Source organism: Ptiloglossa arizonensis, chromosome 5, assembly GCF_051014685.1.
Source record: "Ptiloglossa arizonensis isolate GNS036 chromosome 5, iyPtiAriz1_principal, whole genome shotgun sequence".
Classification (NCBI taxonomy): domain Eukaryota; kingdom Metazoa; phylum Arthropoda; class Insecta; order Hymenoptera; family Colletidae; genus Ptiloglossa; species Ptiloglossa arizonensis.
The window spans coordinates 14,413,553-14,433,636 of NC_135052.1; the positions used below are offsets into that span (position 1 = coordinate 14,413,553).

The following is a 20,084-nucleotide window of genomic DNA, read 5'->3' on the forward strand; positions in this document are numbered from 1 at the left end:
TCTCTCTGACTTCTAGCTGTTCTCAAAAAAATTCATGCAGTGGTCAACAACCAGCACTGTTCGACAAGTTTTATCGTTCAACGAAAAGGTCGAACACAATAATAAGTTTCGTCGTTCGTTCGATAAGGTTCAACGAACCTTATCGAACAACCTAGTATTTCAAAATCATCTTTATTACTCCTCCTATAATAGAAAAACCATCAATATTATCGTAATATTCTTTCTCGTATCAAATAACTCTCACGAGATAAAACGAACGTTTCATTCGTTAAATGTAAGCGTAAACCCCGGTAATTTACGGTCTCCGAGTTTGTCCGAGCAAGTGTCCGTGAAAAGATGAAACTCCCTCCTAAAAAAAAAAAAAAAAAAAAGAAAAGAAAAGAAAGAAAAAAGGTAAAAACCAGGGAATCGATCGATCGTCGTCGTCGATTTCTCAAACAGTTTCTCGCTTGAATCCCGTTCTCGTTATCTGGTAGAAACTCGGCGTGTCACTGACCAATCCCAACAGAGAGACGCGGTGAATTACGACGCGGAACTTATTCGTATTTCTACGTGGTCGTCCGTAGTTTTCCGCGCCGCCCTTGAAGTCGAATTACTCACGCACACGCCGCTTATCGCGTTCTCTCCGTGGCGAATAACACACGCCTCGGTCCGTTCGCGCGCGCTAATGCGTCTCGCGTTTAATGACGAGCGTGACTTCGTTCGAAGTCACGCTACCTGGACGAATTCGTTGCATCACGCGCGCATGCAGAAATCGCGAGCGTGCACGCGTCGACGCGAGCGTACTGGGGGAGGAGGAGGTGAAGGAGGAGGAGAGACGTGCACACACGTCGGGTGTACAAAGAAGAGACGCGGTACAAACCGTCGGACAAGACCGGCGACCACTGGATATTCGCTTAGGCGAGTCTCGTGGAACCGAGGCGAAACACAATACCAGGCAGTCTGTCATTCCGTCGTGGCGCGTCGTCCTCGCGTCTTACCGCGCCGACTTAACAACCGTCAGGAGAAACGCGGCGTTCGCGTTAAAAGCGGCAGGATTTCATGACGACTCGTCCCGATACCACCGCGGCTCCCACAAGGGCAAGGCACCGGGATGTCGGACAGTCTCGTCGTAAGGATCGTCTACGCGCCGAAGTTCTCCAAGGTTCATTCTCCTTCGAGACGCGTACTTGTTCCAAACGCGGGCCAACGCGGTGCTCCGGAAGTTTCGCCGAAAGAACTCGAGCCGGTAACTAAATTTCAAGCGGGGGAACTCTTCGACGAAATAAATACGTAACGTCGAAGTTCACCGAGCGCGGATCAGCGCTACGGGAGAAATTCGAGGCTAAACTGATCGGATTTACGTCCAAGTGTTGTTCGAGTGCTGGTTTCCGGACTTCCTTGGAAGGGAACGAGGAATACGCGCGTATGCGGGTGAGTCGACGAGAACGATCGTCCGGAGCGACTCGTTGTGTATTGACAACGCGAAGAAACGTTCGAAATCGAGTTTCTCGAATCAACTCGAAATATCGAGGCGACCTTTTCGGTGTCTTGAATGTATATTGTACACGACGTGTATTTTTTCGGTGTTACCTCTCGTAGACGCTAAGAGGAGGAAGTTGGCTCGATTCGTAACGAGGTGATCTTCCATTGACCTTGAGTCTTGAACCGAGACGGGACTTCGTGGAGAGTAATTTTCGTCGCTTAATTTCGGTGCGCGCGTTCGATGTAAGTGTTCCGTGTTACAGATTCGGTGTCACCGAAGCGATGAATCGTTGCGATTCCAGCCCAACGTGATTTACGCAGCAGACACGAACGAACGTTCGTTCGCGAGAAAATATCCGTACAGTGTTTACGTTACTCGAGATTTTCAACGTTGAAAGTAAACGACGTAGTACGAACCAATACTATCAACGGAAGGTCACTTTATTGCGGGTCGTTAAATTTGTTTCTTTAACGGCTACGAGATAGTACGTACAAAAAATGTGCGCAAAGTTTTTTAAAGAACTCGAGGTCACCTCGATATTTCAGAAAATACGAGACGCGAAACCAAAGTGCATAAAATGTCGTTCGCAACGTTTCTCTACAACGTTGATAGACAACGAGTTATTTTAGATGGTCGTTCTTGCCGGACCACACCGTGTAACAATAAACGAATGCACAGCTTCGTGAACAATCTATCGCTCGTCATCGTTTTTAACTCGTCGGTGACGAGCTGCGCTCGTAACAGAAAAATTTGCATTGCATATCTTTATTAGTGCTCGGTTCGAAGAGCGATTACATCGGTACATTTTTTGCCCCGTTTCTAGCAGAATATTGCTCTTCGTAAAAAGGTTTCGCGAAACCTTTCTTCTTTCTCTCGACCGTTATCCCTCGGTTCGAAACGGGGCAACGAAAATATCAAGAAAGGTATCTCGGTGTTGTTCGAGCGCTGGTTTCCAGACTTTATTGCAACGAGGAAACGCGAACGGAATGACCTATCGCGTATCGTTGTTTTTAAATCGTCGGTGACGCGATAGAAAAATTTGCATCGTATATCTTTATCGGTGTTCGAAGAGCGATCGCTCGGTGACTTTCTCGTATCGCTTCTTCGAAGTGTCGCCCTTACGTTTCCCGATACGAGTCTTGAACCGCGGCAGAAATTTTCCTTTCGTTCGAATGTCACAGTCGGCCCAAAATGGTACTCCCAAATCGCGACAAAACTATGAAAAAAAGGATCGGTGCTCCGAAATCTTGGCAAAAGTTTGAAAAGGACTATCGGTATTCTGAAATCGCGACAAAAGTTCGAAAGGAACTATCGGTGCTCCGAAATCGCGACAAAAGTTTGAAAGAAACTATTGGTGCTCCGAAATCGCGACAAAAGTATGAAAGAAACTATTGGTGCTCCGAAATCGCGACAAAAGTATTAAAGAACTATCGATGCTCCGAAATTGCGACAAAAGTGTGGAAAAAACTATCGATGCTCCAAACTGACCCCAACAGTATGAAAAAAACTATCGATGCTCCAAAATCACGACAAAAGTGTGGAAAAAAACTATCGATGCTCCAAAATGGCGATAAGAGTTTGAAAAGGACTATCGGTGCTCCGAAATCGCGACAAAAGTATTAAAAACCTATCGATGCTCCAAAATCGCGACAAAAGTATTAAAAAACTGTCGATGCTCTGAAATTGCAAGAAAAGTATTAAAAAACTATCGATGCTCCGAAATCACGACAAAAGTATTAAAAAACTGTCTATGCTCCAAAATGGCAAGAAAAGTATTAAAAAACCCTCGATGCTCCGAAATGGCAAAAAAAGTATTAAAAAACTCTCGATGGTCCGAAATCGCGAGAAAAGTGTAGAAAAAGCTATCGATGCTCGAGCATGGTTCGTAAAGTTTGAGCTCGTATCGGAAACACGGGATAGCTCGGGGAAGTTTGCGCGGTTGGGGTTCGGGGACCGGCGATAAGAGCCGGTCGAGCCACGCACCGTTGAGAATTATCGGTCCATTAATTAGGAACGTTGTTGTTGCAGATGCAGACGTCCTCGTCGGGGACGACACCCGCGAGGACGCCGGGCGTCGGCGCGGACGCGGCGACGACTGGATCCGGAAAGGGCGGAGGTCGCGTCACGGAAGTGATGGAACTGTGTTACGTCACCGAAAGGATCATCGCTCTTTGGTACAGAGAGGACGCACAGGGAGTCCTTGAACACGCCACCACGCTACTGCGAGGGAAGCACGCTGATAATTATATGGTGAGTATCGCGAGGAATGCCGCTGGAATCGATGGCCGATCGGTTCGCGCAATTATCGAATAACGATCGTCTTTGAACGAGACAACGACACGGTGATCGGTGCCCGAGTAACCCTTATCGAACTCTATCGTCGTAGCGTTGTGCATTTTATTTGTGCGATTACACACGGTGGCGGAACAGCTCGTAATTAGTCATACGTTGGGATTCTTTCGCGAAATTCTTCGCGGAGAGATCGCGGAGAGATCGCGAGGTTAACGCGGCTCGAAAGGATCGTTATCGTTGCCACGATTCCCGGTACCGTTACGATTGTTCCAAGTTCTCCGTTTGACGATAACGAACGGGGTATTTTATACAGCGGAGGGAACAACGGAAGAAAATTACGCGAAAATCGACGAGAAAAGTTTTCGAGTTAGCGAGCGACGAGGCGGTTACGATTTGTTCGAGTTTTCCGAAAGAAAGTAACGACGGGCAAGACGATGCGTTTTCCACGCGGAAAGAACGTCGGTGCACGGCCAGCTGATAACTTTGCGACGCGATTCTCGCGAGGAACGCTCGCGAAGCGTCCCCTTTCCCCAATTTTGATAAAACTTTCCAGATTTCTAGAGCGACGAAGCAAAGGCCACTTAATCTTTTTTAAGCGGTCGTAACTCGAGATTAAACTTCGCCCCTTGATCTTGATTTATCGCGACCGAGCAAAAACACCTATCCTCTATTTTCGACCGCTCCGCGAATCTGCAAAGTTTCTTCGAAACGAGGGGGGCGGGGAGATGTTCCACGTGCCGGAGCACGTCAATTCCGGGGAATTACGGTGCTCTGCGAAACAAGAGAAAAATATTGCGCGAACCGAAGGTCGAGCGGCTGTTTTTCATCCAATTACGGCGAAACGAAGAGACGCGTCGCGCAACGTTTGGAAAATAAATCGTTTCGACGTTTAATAACGTTACGATTTCTCTCCGCGAATATACGAAACGAAGTATCGTCGATCCGTGGTAGTTCGTACTCGATCGAACGTTTCTGTACGGTGTAACGAAACGATCAATATGCGTGTCGGATAGGTACCGATTCGAGAAGACTTGTCGGAATATTTACACGCGTGTTCTACACCACGTTACCGAGAAAAACTCGCGATAAACGCGCGCGTAGCCATATACGAACCTTTTGTTTCGTAGGCACGGCTACGCCACGCTGAGCCCAAGTTACCGCACGATTTCACAATATCGTGGCCTTCGATGAAAGCCACGCACGCGTTGATTCACGATATCGTTCACTGTCGTACGCGTTCGAACGCTTCCGGCTGATTTCTAACCGAGTTGCGTGCATCGATTACATTAAGGGTTATCGACTGTGTTTACGTTGCGCGGGAGAAGCGGAAAAAATTAGATTCACGATACGCTTCTTCGAAATTCGTTCCCGTAGTTCTCGAGTGTAGGCTCCCGGTCAATTTTCCGACAGGACTTTCGAATCGACTACATTCGCATCGTCCTCCTTGGGAAATATTACGAATCGATGAATGCAACGTTTCTACAAATGATCATCGATATTCGTATTCGTTGATTTTCCACCAGGTGTCCGACGCTCGAACAAAACGATTCAATTATCGAAATATAATAAATATAGAAACGACTCGGAAAGCAAACGATATTTATAATACTATAATACAATACTATAATACTACAATACTCCTCTTTCTTGATAACAATGTAAAATATATTTAAGCATCGAAACTTTCACTCCACGCGTCTCGATTTTCCGTCCACGGTCCCTCCACGCGTAACAAAGTCCTTTATTCGACCATCTCGTTCGTCTCGTCGAACCTAAACACTCCAAACCCGTTTCCAATGATCCACACTCTCGATATCCTACCGTAAACTGTAAACATCCACTCGATGTCGTTCTCTCCTCCCTTTTTCAGTCGACACTTTTCATTCGCACCCAGTGGTACCGATATCTGTCTCGTACCTACACTGGTGACGCAAATGTATAAATTGTCTCGATACGATAGCGTTCGATCATGGTATTTGTCCATTCTATTCGCAGATCTTCAATTTGTCGTCTCCCGGTCGTCCAGGAGAACCGAACACCAGAGAAGCTGGCTGGCCACAGGGTTTGGCGCCCAGTTTGGAGAGACTCTGCGCCCTATGCAAGGAGCTGGACTCCTGGCTGAACGGTGCACCGAATCGCGTGGTCGTTCTCCATGCCAGGTGAGTATTTTTTTCTCGACTCGCGAGGGAACACTGCAAACTATCGTATTTGAAACGTTCCACGAAACGTTCGATCCAAGAAACGTGTCGTACTTCGTTCTCGTTACTCTCCGAGTAACGGAGTAACTTTAGCTCTTGCGCGTTCCTCGGGTCTCTCTCGACCCATCGCGTCCTCGTATCGTTTACCATAATTAAAGCCATCTCAACAGACACGATTGGATTCTCGTGTACTTCTTTAGTTCGAGAGTTCGATACATTTGGCACATTTCTGACCCAAATACCTGGACCGAAAGCATTAACTCTTCGACTGCGGCTCACTCTGCCCCGGAACCGTCGGTATTGTTCCGATATTCGCGTAATAGTTGTTTAATCGATGGCTTTGCAACGCGTGACAATAAGCTCGATGCTGTACCAGTTTATTTAAACGGTGAATCTATTGTAACGAGAAACACGCGTCGATGTGTATACGCTACGGTTGTTCGATAAGTTTCGTCGTATTTTCCATTGTAAAGAAACACTGCGACGTTTCTACTTCGAACAACTGGAAATATACCATCGTTTCGACTGATCTACACGAAACTTCGCACATGTTCGTCAAACGGTACCATCTTTCGAAAAATGAAACGACGAACATGAGACAGCTCCGTTTCTCATCGAACGATAAAACATTATTCAACAACCTGTTACACGGTGCATCGTAGTCGAAGGGTTTCGTAGTCAAAGTAAAGGAAGTTAAGGAAAAAACCACCCCTTGTATCAAAATCAAATAAAAAAAAACACAATTTTTTACCAACATTCTTCCAACCGATCTCCAAAAGCAGCTCACGTTCTGAACCTTTCTCAGTACGTATATTCATCAATTTAAAATTCATCTGAGCGTAAAACGGTTATCCTGTACGATTTCTCCCTCGGAGTCTAAAAACAGCAGCAACGAAGTATAACGAAGTATAGATCAGGGTTCTAGGATCGAATCGAGGAACGTTTCCGCAAAGTTCGAGTGAAAATCGACTCTCGACAGTCGTTTCCTCGTCGAGTGTGAAAATCGTGCGTAGCGGATGTTCAGAAATTCTCACTCGTCTCTCATTCCTCAGGGGAAGCAAGGAACGATTGGGTGTGGCAGTATCCGCGTACATGAACTACAGCAGCATCTGCGGCGGACGCGATCAGGCGCTGGACAGGTTCGCGATGAGGAGATTCCTCGACGACAAGATTGGTTCCCTGCAGGTCCCGTCGCATCGAAGGTAATGATTCCGTAGCACGAGGTTACCGGTTGTTGACGATTCGGACGATAAAATTCATTTTATCGCCGAGTTGGCCGCGAGTTACACAAGATAACGCACCGCGACGTCGACCCACGGGCGTGGCCCTTTCGAGACGAGCGTTACTGACAGTTAATAAGGTCGTTTCCCAGTCCTTGTTTCGAATAAACGTGGCTGTCGTCGAGACCGTGCTCGCTTCGCGTACGCTTCGATCCGCCGCGTTTCCATCTCTTCCGCGTTACGTAAATCGACGTTACGTCATAATTGACTGCCACGTGGAAGGAACCGCGGGACACAAATATTGTCGAAACGATCAACATTTTTTTGCGAGCGAGAGCACGGTACGTTGTCAATTTCGTTCGTTAACAGGTAACGTTCCGACGAAACCGAGGAGACTCGTTTCGGAGACTCGTGTCGCGGAAGTCGTCCGCCATCTACCGATTTCTATCGCGAGATTGTATAACGATTCTCGCGAACGATCGCGGCTCTTATTAACCGGGCGACTACTATAGTCTCAACCTTGACCGTTTCGAAGCTTCGAGGCTTCGAGTCGAGTATTATCGGTGCGCTCGTTCGCCAGGTTTGCGCGAGACTCGAGTCGCGAGGAACATCTTATCGTTTCTCTAATTTGTACTCGTTCTATTGGAACGATAGGAAGGATCGCGGTGAAAATCGTCGCGCGATATTTTTCACTCGAATCTCGATGTTCGACGCTCGCGGTATTCGTTCAACGCGTAAGGGCATCTCCCGATATCGTTCGTTTCGAACGTTTATACGACGAAACGGGAGCTAAGGAGTTTCGATATCGTACCGTAAATAAAACGGTCGTATAACAGTCTCGTAAATCCTACGATAGACTTCCATTCCAAGGGTATTGCGCGTCCTTGGCCACGCTTGCTCGTCGAGGAGCGCTCGGTTGCGCGTTCAACGACGAGAACCTCGTCTTCCTTTGGCGCGTTGACTTTCTCGATGAACAGGGTCTCGTAGTGGGCGCGTAGCCGTGAAACACGCTCGTCTCGGTTTAAAAGTAAATCGTAACGATGACGCACGTTTTTCCACGTGATTTCTTTCCACGCGTGAATCGACGAAACACACTTTTCGTTTCGAAATTCGTTAACCGGAACACTTTACGCGGATTCACGGCGGAACCCGTTCTCGAATTATAATAATCGAGATCCTTAACTCGCGCGGGGATAGCGATTTTGATCTCGAGCAAGATAGAGAAACAACGAGCGAGTCTCGCGTTACGTGTTCTCGAAACGTACACACGATCCTCCGCGGATTATTTTTCGTCGCACCGGTTACACTGGTTTCTAAAAAACATTTAATACGATCGAAAACACACCGAGCGAGGTCGCGTGGACTCGGTAAAATTCTTGCATCCTCGCGAACACACCGGTACGAGAATTACAAATCTTCCCCGATCGTGATACTCGCATAAATGTTGAACGATGACGAATGAATAACGTCGCGCGTACAAGTACTTCCACGATGGACGGACGATCTCGTAGCTCGAATCGTGGATAAAAAAGAAATTGGTCGCTCGAGATGGTCGGCGATGGTCTCCTTGGCTCGAGATCCGACACCGTGCACGTAGTTGGTATCGTCTTCGGGACGCTGGAAACACCGGTATCGGAAGCGACGAACCGGGACGTGGAACGGACCAGTCTCGAATACCGCCTAAAAATCACGGAGGATATTACGCCGTAAACACGAGCCCCGTAGGCAGACCTGTCAACCTTGGTTATCCATACGCGGCGATCGCGTGGTACGTATTACACGGTTGTCGATCGGTATAGCCGAGTCGAGTCCCTCGTTCGTGCTCGAGTTTTCGTCGTTCGACGCGCGCATCGACGACCACGATCGTAAACGATCGAACGAGGGTTGCTCTCGACACGCGGAAGATTCCTCTACCGAAGCATCCTCCTCGTCCTCGTCCACCTCGTCCACGTCCTCCTCGTCGTTTTCTTTCGTTGTTCGTCTTCCTCGTTCGGGCCCGGTCGCATCCGAACCGATCGAGTTTCCCCATTAATTCCACGAGCGACGGGCATTAGCATGTCGTTAGCGTGGCCGGTGCGCTCTCGCGAACGTATGAATCCATTATCGGAGCGAAGTCGGGCCAGCCACGTCGAACACCGCGCGCATAACGTGCGCACACTTTAGGTGCCACCGGGAACAGGTTTTTTCATTAGGCGGTTCGGGCCGCCCGAGCGCCGCCGATCGTATCGTACTTCGTTACGAGCGACACGCGAGGATTCGTGAGGTAGCCCGCGAAATTACGGCCGTGAAACGCTCACGATGCTGCATAATCGGCAGGTACTTCGGCAAACCACGGCCGTTCTCTGTCCACTCTTCCGTGTTTGCCGTATGTATTACAAGCCGTGGAATTAATCGACACCGCGGGGAACATCGCGTCGCGAACACCACGGGGACGAGTTTTCGTCTCGACGATGACGGAAGGATCTACTTCGCACGGTGTTACACATCGAACGTCTCCGCGACGAGTTTCACCGGGCGCGGACCGACGAAGTAGTCTCGGTCGTTGCGCAATGAAATACGGAGGGTGTCCCGGTCGTCGTCGGTCGATTTCAATTTCGCGTTATTTTCGAAACGTCGAACCGATTAATGTGAAACTCGACGCGCGTCGTCTGGACCGATGGGAAATTAATCGGGCAGGTGTACACGGTGAGAGAACGCGTGTGAATTATTCGAGCGTATTGCGAAGAATCGAGATCTTCGTAATCGGTTCTCTCGAAATTGTGCGCCGGTAAAGAGCACCGTGGTCGAACAAACTTGTCGCGTACGGGGCTCGGTACATCCACAACGGATTGAACGATTGCCAATGCATCGAAAAAGAGGCATTGCTGCTGTTTTCGATCGAAAGCCGCGATTGGCCCATTTTTCTACTCTTTTTCTCTTATTTTACTCTCCGCTTTTCTCCTTCCATTCGTCTTATACGTGTAGGGACGGTTCTTCGCGGCCGAATCGCGTGAAGTTCGACCGTTTTCGGTAAATCGATGAACAAACAGCGGATTTTTAATCGAACCAGTGAAAAGAAAATTGGAAAGAAACTTCGAGAAAAGTGTGAAACGGGATTGTTCTGTTTCCTTTATGTATGCGTCGTGACCTTCTCCCGCGGACACAATATTCCGTCGTTAAACGAAAGAGAATTTGCATTCATATCCGGACAGAAACACACGTTAATTCGACAAACAAATATTTTTCCCCGTATATTCAACATTCTATTCGATTCTTCCTAAAGTCGTTTCGGTTTTTCTTTTTTCGATGAAAATGAAAGGATTTTTTTAGAGCGTACAAACATTCGATTAAATTATATATTCTCCATTTTGGAAAACGAAATGACTCTCCGAACGATCCAATGGTAGCAGTACAACGTATGCGTAAACTGTTCTACGGGAAAAATGATATGTTCGTATCGTTTAAAAGAATGATTAAAAACGCAGTCTCGTATCGGTCTGCACACAGGAAAATATAAAGAGGAAGAAAATTGGAGAGTTCACGAAATTGCAAGCGATCGTTTCTATTTGTTTCTATCTGTCCATCCGAACGACCCAATGATCGGCCATTAGTGTGTACATTGATACGAATGTACATACGCGTACACTCGACAGTAGCGAAAGGGTTAAGAGGAAGTAGCGGAATGTGTAAGGAGAATGTGGACAGTGTCGAGTAATTTTTGCTCGGTGACGGGGCTACGAAGGTCGACTGAAACGTCTAAACGCGCAGTTCCTGTCGGGTGACGTCTTTCCAGCTCTCCATAGTACTCGCACTTTGACGTTGGCCGAGGAAATATACACAGACCCGAACGTTTCGTAGTTCGATCGAGGAGCGGTATTTTGGAAAAGAAAATTCGGTATCGATTCCAGGGCCTAGTTTGCACTTAGTTCGGAACTCGGGCAATTGTGCGCGAACAATCGACGAACGTTCACCTCGATAATCGAGTGGCCGACAAAGCGAGTATGAAAATTAATCGAAAGGGTTCAACGAGACGGAAGAAGCGAAACGATCGATCGAACTTTGTATACCTTCTCTCGTTTCGTGGTTCGATGAGAAACGAATCTCGAAGATTAATCCTCGGTCCCCTCGGGACGATACGTAAACGTTATCGTTACGAGAAAGATGTTAATTTTCCTCCAGAGCGGTATAGAAATTTCTAACCGTAAAACGTGCACGATTATTGCTCCGAACCCGATAATATACCGAAAGTCGTAAGAAGCATCGAAAACGTATCCGTGCGGTCCTCGTTGCGCAAACTTGAACGTAATTCGTTCTCGCGTCGAAAAAGGGGTCGTATATTACGCACGAAGAAACTCGAGAAAGAGAGAGAGAGAAACGAACGAGATACAATTCTTGGAAGGCACCGACTACGGATACGGCTAGGAAAGACACGATTTTTCTTGCATCCGATTAAGAAGGTTCTCTCGAGTGATCTACGGAGTAAGTTCCTCTTGACCCATTTCGATAAAAGCCGTGTAGCGTGGTGCACGGTTTGGCGCGCGAGAACTGGAAAATTCCATTCGCGAATGCCCAGAACCCCGAAGACGTTCGTTCGTTGAACGATTTCGCGGTGGTTCTTCCAATATTTTCGCAAGCCGCGTTTCTATCGAGGGCCGAACGAGTCCGGACCGGTGAGAAGTGGAAAAGGTCATTCGCGACCAGACGCGAATCAACGATAGAAACGCGCGGCTTTGAATCGCGATTTTTGTTCGCGCGATACGAGCGAACGACGGGGCTGTTTTGTCGACGAAAGTGGACGTTTTTGTCTGTGCAAAAAACGACCGGTTTCACCTTGACCCGGGTAATGTAAATAACACGGTTTCCTGGGAAGCATTGTTCGAGCGGTAATAGCCGTATCGTGTCGCGTGTCCGTTTCGCGATATTCGAGGGATCCGGTGAAACTGGGTTTCCGGTGAAACGGTTCCACCCTTCGTTAGGAGAAACGAGAGCCACGGTTGCGTTTTCTTTTCTCAGGTACATCAAGTATTTCAGCGGGCTGCTCTCGGGCTCGTTGAGGATCAGCCAATCGCCTCTCTATTTAACGCATCTGACGGTTCTCGGTGTACCGCTCTTCGAGCCTACCGGTTGTCGTGCGTTTCTCAAGGTCTACGAAGGACTAACGCCGGTCTACACATCGGACCTCTATTCGGTGACGAACGCTCGAGAATTCACGGTGAATCTCGGTGGTCTGCGTCTGAGGGGAGACATTCTGGTGAAATGTTACCACAGGGTGTACTCGAAGCAGAGCCGGGAGGTGATGTTCTCTCTGCAGGTAAGACGGAACGAATTCCACCGGCGATCGAACCGCGAGCCTTTGACCGCGGGATCTTCGGTTAATTAACCTTAGGAGGATGGGATCCGTCGACGATCCAAATGGCTCGATAGCTGTGCGATACCAATCGTCGCGTGTTGTCTGTTAACCGACCGCGTCGTAACGATTTTTCAAATTTTCGTATACAACCGTTGCTCGTTCCGCGTACGTTACCAACGGCTTCGTCGAATCGGAGAAAAAAAGAAAAAAAAAAAACAGAAACTTTCATAGATCGGTTGCCCTAGAATCCGAGAAGCGTGTAATTACCGAGATGCTATCGCTTTTCCGAGTCTCGTTACACGTGAAATCGAGAGAATCGCTGGGGGCATCGCGATTACGTAAAACACGATCGTTAGACCGCGTATCACGATGGATCATCGGCGCTCGTTGTTCCCGCAGTTCCACACCTGCGTAATCACGGAGAACGTGGTGTCCTTCCCCCGATCGGAGCTGGACGTTGCCTGCGACGATCCTCGGTGTCCACCCGACAGCGTGGTGACCCTGTACTTCGCCACCGACGCCAAGCGTCAAGACGGCCCGGTGCCGGCCCCGACGCCCGCTGTGCCGCACGCATCGGCCCACCACGACCCCATATTGCACTGGGACAGCTACACGAATCTCGAAAACAGCGACGACGGTGAGTGATCATGGCTCGTTCTACTCTCTACTCTGTCTACCGTACGATATAACCTCCGCTTTGAATTCTTTGCTCGTCGGCTCTTTCCTTCTTACTCGCTACTCGCTACCGTCTCTTCCTTTCTTCCTATTCTCTCTCTACTACTCTACTCGCTACTCACTACTCGCTACTCACTACTCACTACTCACTACTCACTACTCGCTACTCGCTACTCGCTACTCGCTACTCACTACTCACTACTCACTACTCACTACTCACTACTCGCTACTCTATACTTTCTGTTATTCACTCTCTGGTGATTAATCGCTTCTCTCTCTTCTTTATTTCTTCTCACTATTTACTTTCTATTCGCTAGTTACTCGTTACTCGTTACTCGTTACTCGTTACTCATTACCCGCTACCATGTACATTCGGTTATTTACTCTCCGGCCAGTTACTCGCTACACTCGATTGTTTATTCTCTCTCCGCTAGATACGTATCATTTCCTATTGTTCTGTTTATTCTATTCTACTTACTTTGTACTCCGTATTCCATAACAGACTCGTTCAGAGGTCCGTGCTAGGTTAACGATACAGTCTGGCGGACTAACTACCGACCCGACTCGTTCCTCGGCCGCAACTGCACGCTCAACCTACCGCCGACGTACGCAACGGACGGTTACGCGCACGTGCTTGGTCGAGCGCGCGTAACGCGCCCCCGCGTAGAACAATTCGCCGAGGATTCACTCGAACTGGTACAACCGTTCGATTGTTTCCGTAGGAACGGCTGTTCGAAACGCCGTCGATTCGCACCTAACGCGCGGGTTCGTTCACTCCCGCAGCGTCTTCGTTGCGCTAGAATTTCAAGAAGTCCCCTCGATTAATCGCTTCTGGGACTCCGCATGGGACGAGGCGCTCGATTAAGTTAGATTAGAGTAGATTACAACGCGACCGTCCAATTTGGCGCAATTGGTACAATGCTGCGTTAGATCGGGTTACCGCGGAGGTCAGTGGCGAGGCACGTCGTGGCATCGACGATGATGAATCGGGAAAAAGACCATCGAAAAAGGGAATCCCTCTCGGGAGCGTCCCCGACGCTCTCGCGCGCTCCTTTATGCCTAGCGGCGGTGATTTTCACGTCCGTCGGTGTCCGACGATAATAATGGATCTACCGATCCAGCGGAAAATGACGGGAGTATCGCGAAGATTAATGAAGCGGTTCGAGAAACGACGCCTCGCGCGGTATCCGTCGATCTTTTTGCCGAGAATTCTTTTTCGTCTTCTTCCTCCTCTTCCTCTTCTTCTTCTTTATTTTTTCTCTCCTTTATTTATTTTTTTTTCACAACTGCCTCGGAAGTTTGCGAGCTAACGGCACGCCGTAAGGCCGTGCCGCCGCATCGCGCGATTAATTAATCGATAGCCCGAAACCGGTGAAACGGTAATTCAAGTGACGGAACTCATCGTCCGGGGACTAATTCGCGCTAATTTTCCTCCTAATGGTAGCCAATTAACCTCGATCTGTCGGTGAGAACCAGTCAGAAATACAACTTGGCTCCGTCGAGTGGGATGGAGTGAGATACGGGATCGTCGAGGGGGTTCAGGTAGGAAGGGAATCGGACAGAGACGAAAACCTAGCAGTTAACGCGGTGTATTTAAACCCGGATGACTAACGCCGCCGGAAATACGTCCTGCGGTGGTGAAACGACGGCTCGTCGTGACGACACACCATCGTCCGGGAATAGATCAAAGGTCGAGCGAACGGGGTGCGCAAGGTCCGCGTTCTGAGAAGCTTCCGTGCATTCGATTTTCCCATCCATTGGTTCGCGACTCGTGGTCGTCCCGCGCAATTACGAGCGAACCCAGAAGTAAAATCTCGACGACCAATGGGCGTACCGTGCGAACGTGGCGAGGTTATGTAATACACTCCGTGCGAAGGGTTCCTTTCGGGATTGGAAAATCCAGCGGTGAGGGAAACTGACACCAAAATTCGATCGAAACCTTCGAACGTGGATTTGAAAAATTGCCGGAACTATGGAAACGAGTCGCGATGAACGATGAAGGGGTTGTACAACGGATCGAACGTTCGACATGTGTTTGAGAATGTGTAACGTGAATTACACTTTCCACTCGTTTTCACCGAGATCGTAACGATCGCTCGATTATATTGATTTACGTTGTTTTAGGAATCCGTGAAAGACTCTACGATTTTACAGTCTGGGTTAGGTCCGTTTTGCGCACGGACTGAGAAAGGAAAAGGACGTGCGCGCCGACCATAGAAAACGAACGGATCGATGAAAGCTTTTAACGTAGAGGTCGATAACGGGTCAGGCTCTTAACGCGGTGCTTCTGAATAACGACTTTTTAATTTCGGTTAAGTAGAATATACGTCGTTCGAGAATACGTACGTAGTTCGGAAACGTAGAGGATACATAATCGGATCAAATTTAGCATCTCGTTAAGTCCGGAGACTCCTACATTTGTCACAGATCTAGCGTCTATATACAGAGCGTCCCATTTACGAGCACCTTAAATATCTCTGCACCTGTTAACGATACGACCAAGCGTCTCACGTGAAATTCTATCCAGAGAACATCGTCCAAGGTCGTTCCAAGGTCACCGAGATCGTACCATCGAAGACACAGAATCTCCCTATTCGATACTGTTCGTCCCCCGGCTTCTCGACCCCTCGTACCCTCTGAACGTCTCGAGTGCTCTCGTACGGAGCTTTCGAGTGCTCGAGTGCTCTCGAACGTGCTTAAACGCGCGCAAAAATTCGTTTCGAAACACGCTCCGAAAGAATCATCGACCACCGTTTCGATACACTTCGTCGTGGACAAAAGCACGAGAGCGCGAAAGAAATGAAAAACGATCGTTCGACGCGGTTCGACGTGGTTTGTCGATAACAGGAGCAAGGATATCCGTGTCAGGACTATACGCGGTAAAAAGGTACACCGGCCAATGCGAGAGAGATTCTCACCAGGACAGTTTCCGTGTTTTCCTTTTTCTCGTTGCTCCACTCCCCGCGGCGAGGGGAACAGAAGGTTATCGGGGAAGTCGGGATTGATTTCTGCCCGAGTCACACCCACGGATTGCTTCGAAAGGGTCATCGTCGGGATTGCGGTCGATCCACGGCTCGTCCTGCGATCGGGCGGACCCCTTTGCTCCTTTTGTTTGTCCACTTGGACCACCCTACCTACCTCCGTCGGTGTTTTATCCGCGTCCCTGATACACGAGCGCGCCACGAGCCACCTCTTCGTATTTCGTCGTCAGCGCCCGTCACTTTCAGTCTCGTAAACGAGCCACGCCGGTGTAACCATCGCGGGCAATTTGGGTCACAGCTTTATTGGAAGTAGCATGGGCCGATCGTTAACGAAACGAATTGAATCGGAGTCGGTCGACTCCCCGCTTCGGCTCGCTCGCTCGTTCGCTCGCTCGCCCTGTTTCTTTCCCCTACGGTTTCACGAACGCGTCGCGGGTGACGTAATCGTTCCGAATATTCGAAACGGGACCGCAGGAGAGACAGGAGGTGCAGCGTGGGCGTACCTTCGCTTCGTTTCGTTTAACGTAGGTCGGAATTCGGAGCGGGGAAAATCTCGAGACCCGAGCAAGTTCGCGTTACGGTTCGTGTTACGATATCGACGCCATTCGAGACGAGTTCTCGCCGAGCTCTCGACTTTGTCGCTCCAGGAGTTCGATCTCTTTCGAGCTCGCGGGTGCGTTCCTTCGTGACTTCTCGGCTTCATTCGCCACGGTATCGAGAATTTGGAAAACCGAATTATCGTTGATTTTACGTATACTCGATGATTTTCTCCGAGACTTTCAACGTTCGATTTTACTCGTCGACGATGTCGCAGACGCACCGGTTTCTTTTTTGCCTCGACGAATGTATTTCGTAACGTAACGATGACGAAGCAGTCTTGACGATGCACGCGAACTCGACACGCGGCGTATCGTTAACAATCTTCGATTTAATCTCTCCGTATGCCGCGTTGCAAGCTTTTCCAAAAGAAAACCGAGAACGTACGTCATAATTATGTTCTTCGCCGTGTATACCATCGACGCGAGAAACATCGACATCTTATTTGCCCCGTGCGTTTCCTTTTGGCGACTACGTTCACGCGATACAGGGTGAGGCGTTTGAAACGTACCATCTGTCTAACTCGTTCACTTTTTCGACGAACGAAACTACTTTGGATCAATTTTCGGGGACACGAACGTTGTACGAGTAGTCTCCAAGATTGTCGAACATTTCTCGTCAATGTTCACTCGCTCTCGCTGTTTCTTATTTTCGTCTTCGATGTACATAAAATGAAACGAAGAGCGGTCGAATTTCACTTACCTGTTTCTCGGGTTATCTCGAGTTTACAACGAACTGGAAAATAAGAAGAAGAATAAACAAAAATGCTCCGAGTGAGTCTCGTTTTCTATCAAGAGAGACACGATCTTCGTATACGCAAGTACGGTACTGTCTCTAATATTGTCACACGGTTCTCACCGATGGTTCGCTCACGTTCACCGTTTCTCATTTTCACCTACAAAAGTACGTATCTATACACAGAGTAGAAATAATAACCGATCGAGTTTCACCCACCTGTCTTTCGGGTTGTCACTATCTCGAGTTTACAACGAACTGGAAAATAAGAAGAAGAATAGACAAAAATGCTGCGAGTGAGTCTCGTTTTCTATCAAGAGGGACACGATCTTCGTATACGTAAGTATGGTACTGTCTCTAATGTTGTCACACGATTCTCACCGATGGTTCGCTCGCGTTCACCGTTTCTCATTTTCACCTAGGAAAATACGTATCTGTACACAGAGTAGAAATAATAACCGACCGAGTTTCACCCACCTCTCTCTCGAGTTATCACCGTGTCTGTGACAAATTGAGAACCGATACTGCATTTTCGAGCATTTATCGTAGACTTCGATCGCGAAAACGTGTCTCCGAATCCTTTTCCCGTCCCGACCCAGATCTAGGGCTCGGCATCGTTGGTAAATCTTTTATCCAATGGATTCTCTGGGTCAACGGTTGGACCTGTTCCTGGTTTCGGAGCTCTGGAATCAAGACGTTAGATCTTATCGACACCTAGTTGCGAACGTTCGAAACCATCCCTCCGTGGGTCGCTGATCGTTCCGTTTGCTCTCGGTCACGAGCAACGAGTTTGTCGATCGTCTGTCGTTAGTCTCGCGCCGTAAAAGCGTTTTCGCCGCGCGTATAAACGAACTCGAAGCAAACCGAACGTAGAAACGTGCGTAAGCGCGGCTAAAGTGGCGTTATTGAAAGCTAACGGCAGCTTTTTGTAGCGCGAGGCGTTTCCTCGATGTTCTCGGCCGGCTCGATGTAGTCCGCGACAGAGGGAAGCGTAACGAACCCGCTCGAGTCGAACCTTGACGAGTAAAATGGTACACGTTACGCGAACCCACACACGGTGCACCCACGCGATGGAAAATAAGATTCCGAGCGAGTGGTTCCCCGTTTGGCGAACGATCGACTTCAACGACGAGCTACGCGATCTACGAGCCGAGGCGAAAACTTTTCAGGGTCGAGAACGATGGTGGCTCGAGCGCGTAACGAATCGTCGTTGTTTCCGGGTCGTTTTCCAACTCGCTCGCCACTCGATCGACATTTTTCACCGGTTCGTTCGGAAGGTTTCGGCCGGCTCGCGCCATCGGGTCTAACGCGAAACTTTTCCGAGTTTCTCGGAATCGCCAGCAGGTGCTAAGCCCGCGCAGAGATTCGGTACCCAACCTCTCCTCGACTGCCCGTTTTTCCGCTTCGCAAACTTTGATCGCATCCGCCCTATCAATTTCTCGCACTCCGTTTCGCGACGGGAGGGGAAAACTGTGGCCGAGAAGAACACAGAATAAGGGACGGAAGAACCTTATGGGAACGTGGAAATCTAAAATTAAGAGCACGCCCCTCGAATCGTGGAAGTTCTCCTCCGCGAAGAAGGAAACGACGCGGAACGTACTTCGGAACGATGTTTTTCGCACCGCGGGCGATTATTACGTTCCCATCGCCCCTTCACCCTCCCCCCTGTAATTTCCTCTCTAACCGTTCCCGTTTCCCTATCTAAGAGCGATCTTGTTCGCGCCGTTTCTTCTCGGCTGTCATTGGAGTTCCACGAGCCGTACGGACCAATTAGAGATATTGACCAATTAGAACGAATACCGATCGGATTGAGATATTGACTGCTGGGAATAGTATCGAGAAGGTTGCGCGCACCGCTGGATATTTGTACACGAAATTTAACGTACAATTCTCTTTTGTTTCACTCACGCGCGAAATTGCCCACAATTTGCCACGTAGCCACGTTTACGCGCGTTCGATATTTTTTTTCGTAAATAGAAGCGAAATACGTTCCGAGAAACGTACGGTTCTCGTCGCGGACGTTGCGCTATCGTCGATAATTACACTTTCGGAATGTGATCTTTCACGTGTATCGTGTTTGTGGTTTCGAACTGTACAAATTTCGTTTCTTTTCCCATTAAAAAGGGAAAACGTTCCTTCGAGCTGTTTCGTGTATTCGCAATTGTTTGAAATTCGCTCTTGATAAGTGTCTTATTACTTCTGTACGTAACATTGAAAATTCTTGCGGTTTCCGTGACAATTGTACCGCGCGACAGCGTTTACCAAAATCTGTGCGCGAAGCAAGTGCGGACGAGACATCGTGATTAATAATTGGAAAAGAAATGAAACGAAACGCGTCAATTTCCCGTATTCGTATCCCCCATTGAATTCGACTTTCAAAACGAAGAAACGTACGGTTAATGCGCGAATGTACGTACGCGAATTACGAAATTGGCTAAAATTGAAAGCCATTCGAAAAAAAAAATACGCGCGAAAAGATATCGGTCTCTCTCTCTCTATTTTCTCTATTTTCTCTCTCGTTCAATGTATCATTTTCGAAGAAAGCTTTTCCGTCTCGATCTCTCGACTTGGTTTCGTCACTCTCGGTTGAGC

The 20,084-nt window shown here is 48.5% G+C and overlaps 2 protein-coding genes across 18 annotated transcripts in view; one reads left to right on the forward strand and one right to left on the reverse strand.

Annotated features, from left to right (window-relative positions):
• LOC143147680 (putative sodium-dependent multivitamin transporter) overlaps positions 1 to 13,722 on the reverse strand; it is a 173,788-nt gene extending 160,066 nt beyond the window's left edge. The window contains exon 1 of the mRNA XM_076313166.1: positions 13,658 to 13,722. The gene's annotated coding sequence lies outside the window, so the exon portion shown is untranslated. The remainder of the gene's footprint in view (positions 1 to 13,657) is intronic.
• The window catches only part of By (focal adhesion protein tensin), a 277,180-nt gene that overhangs the window by 209,389 nt on the left and 47,707 nt on the right, over positions 1 to 20,084 (forward strand). For 16 of the 17 annotated variants that reach the window (XM_076313153.1, XM_076313156.1, XM_076313159.1 and 13 more), the window contains 5 exons: positions 3,494 to 3,715; positions 5,753 to 5,916; positions 7,008 to 7,157; positions 12,168 to 12,465; positions 12,904 to 13,141. In XM_076313153.1, coding sequence (XP_076169268.1) covers positions 3,494 to 3,715; positions 5,753 to 5,916; positions 7,008 to 7,157; positions 12,168 to 12,465; positions 12,904 to 13,141 — 1,072 coding nt within the window. Of the gene's footprint in view, positions 1 to 940; positions 1,229 to 3,493; positions 3,716 to 5,752; positions 5,917 to 7,007; positions 7,158 to 12,167; positions 12,466 to 12,903; positions 13,142 to 20,084 lie in introns of those variants that run through there. The other variant, XM_076313161.1, reaches the window with a different exon arrangement.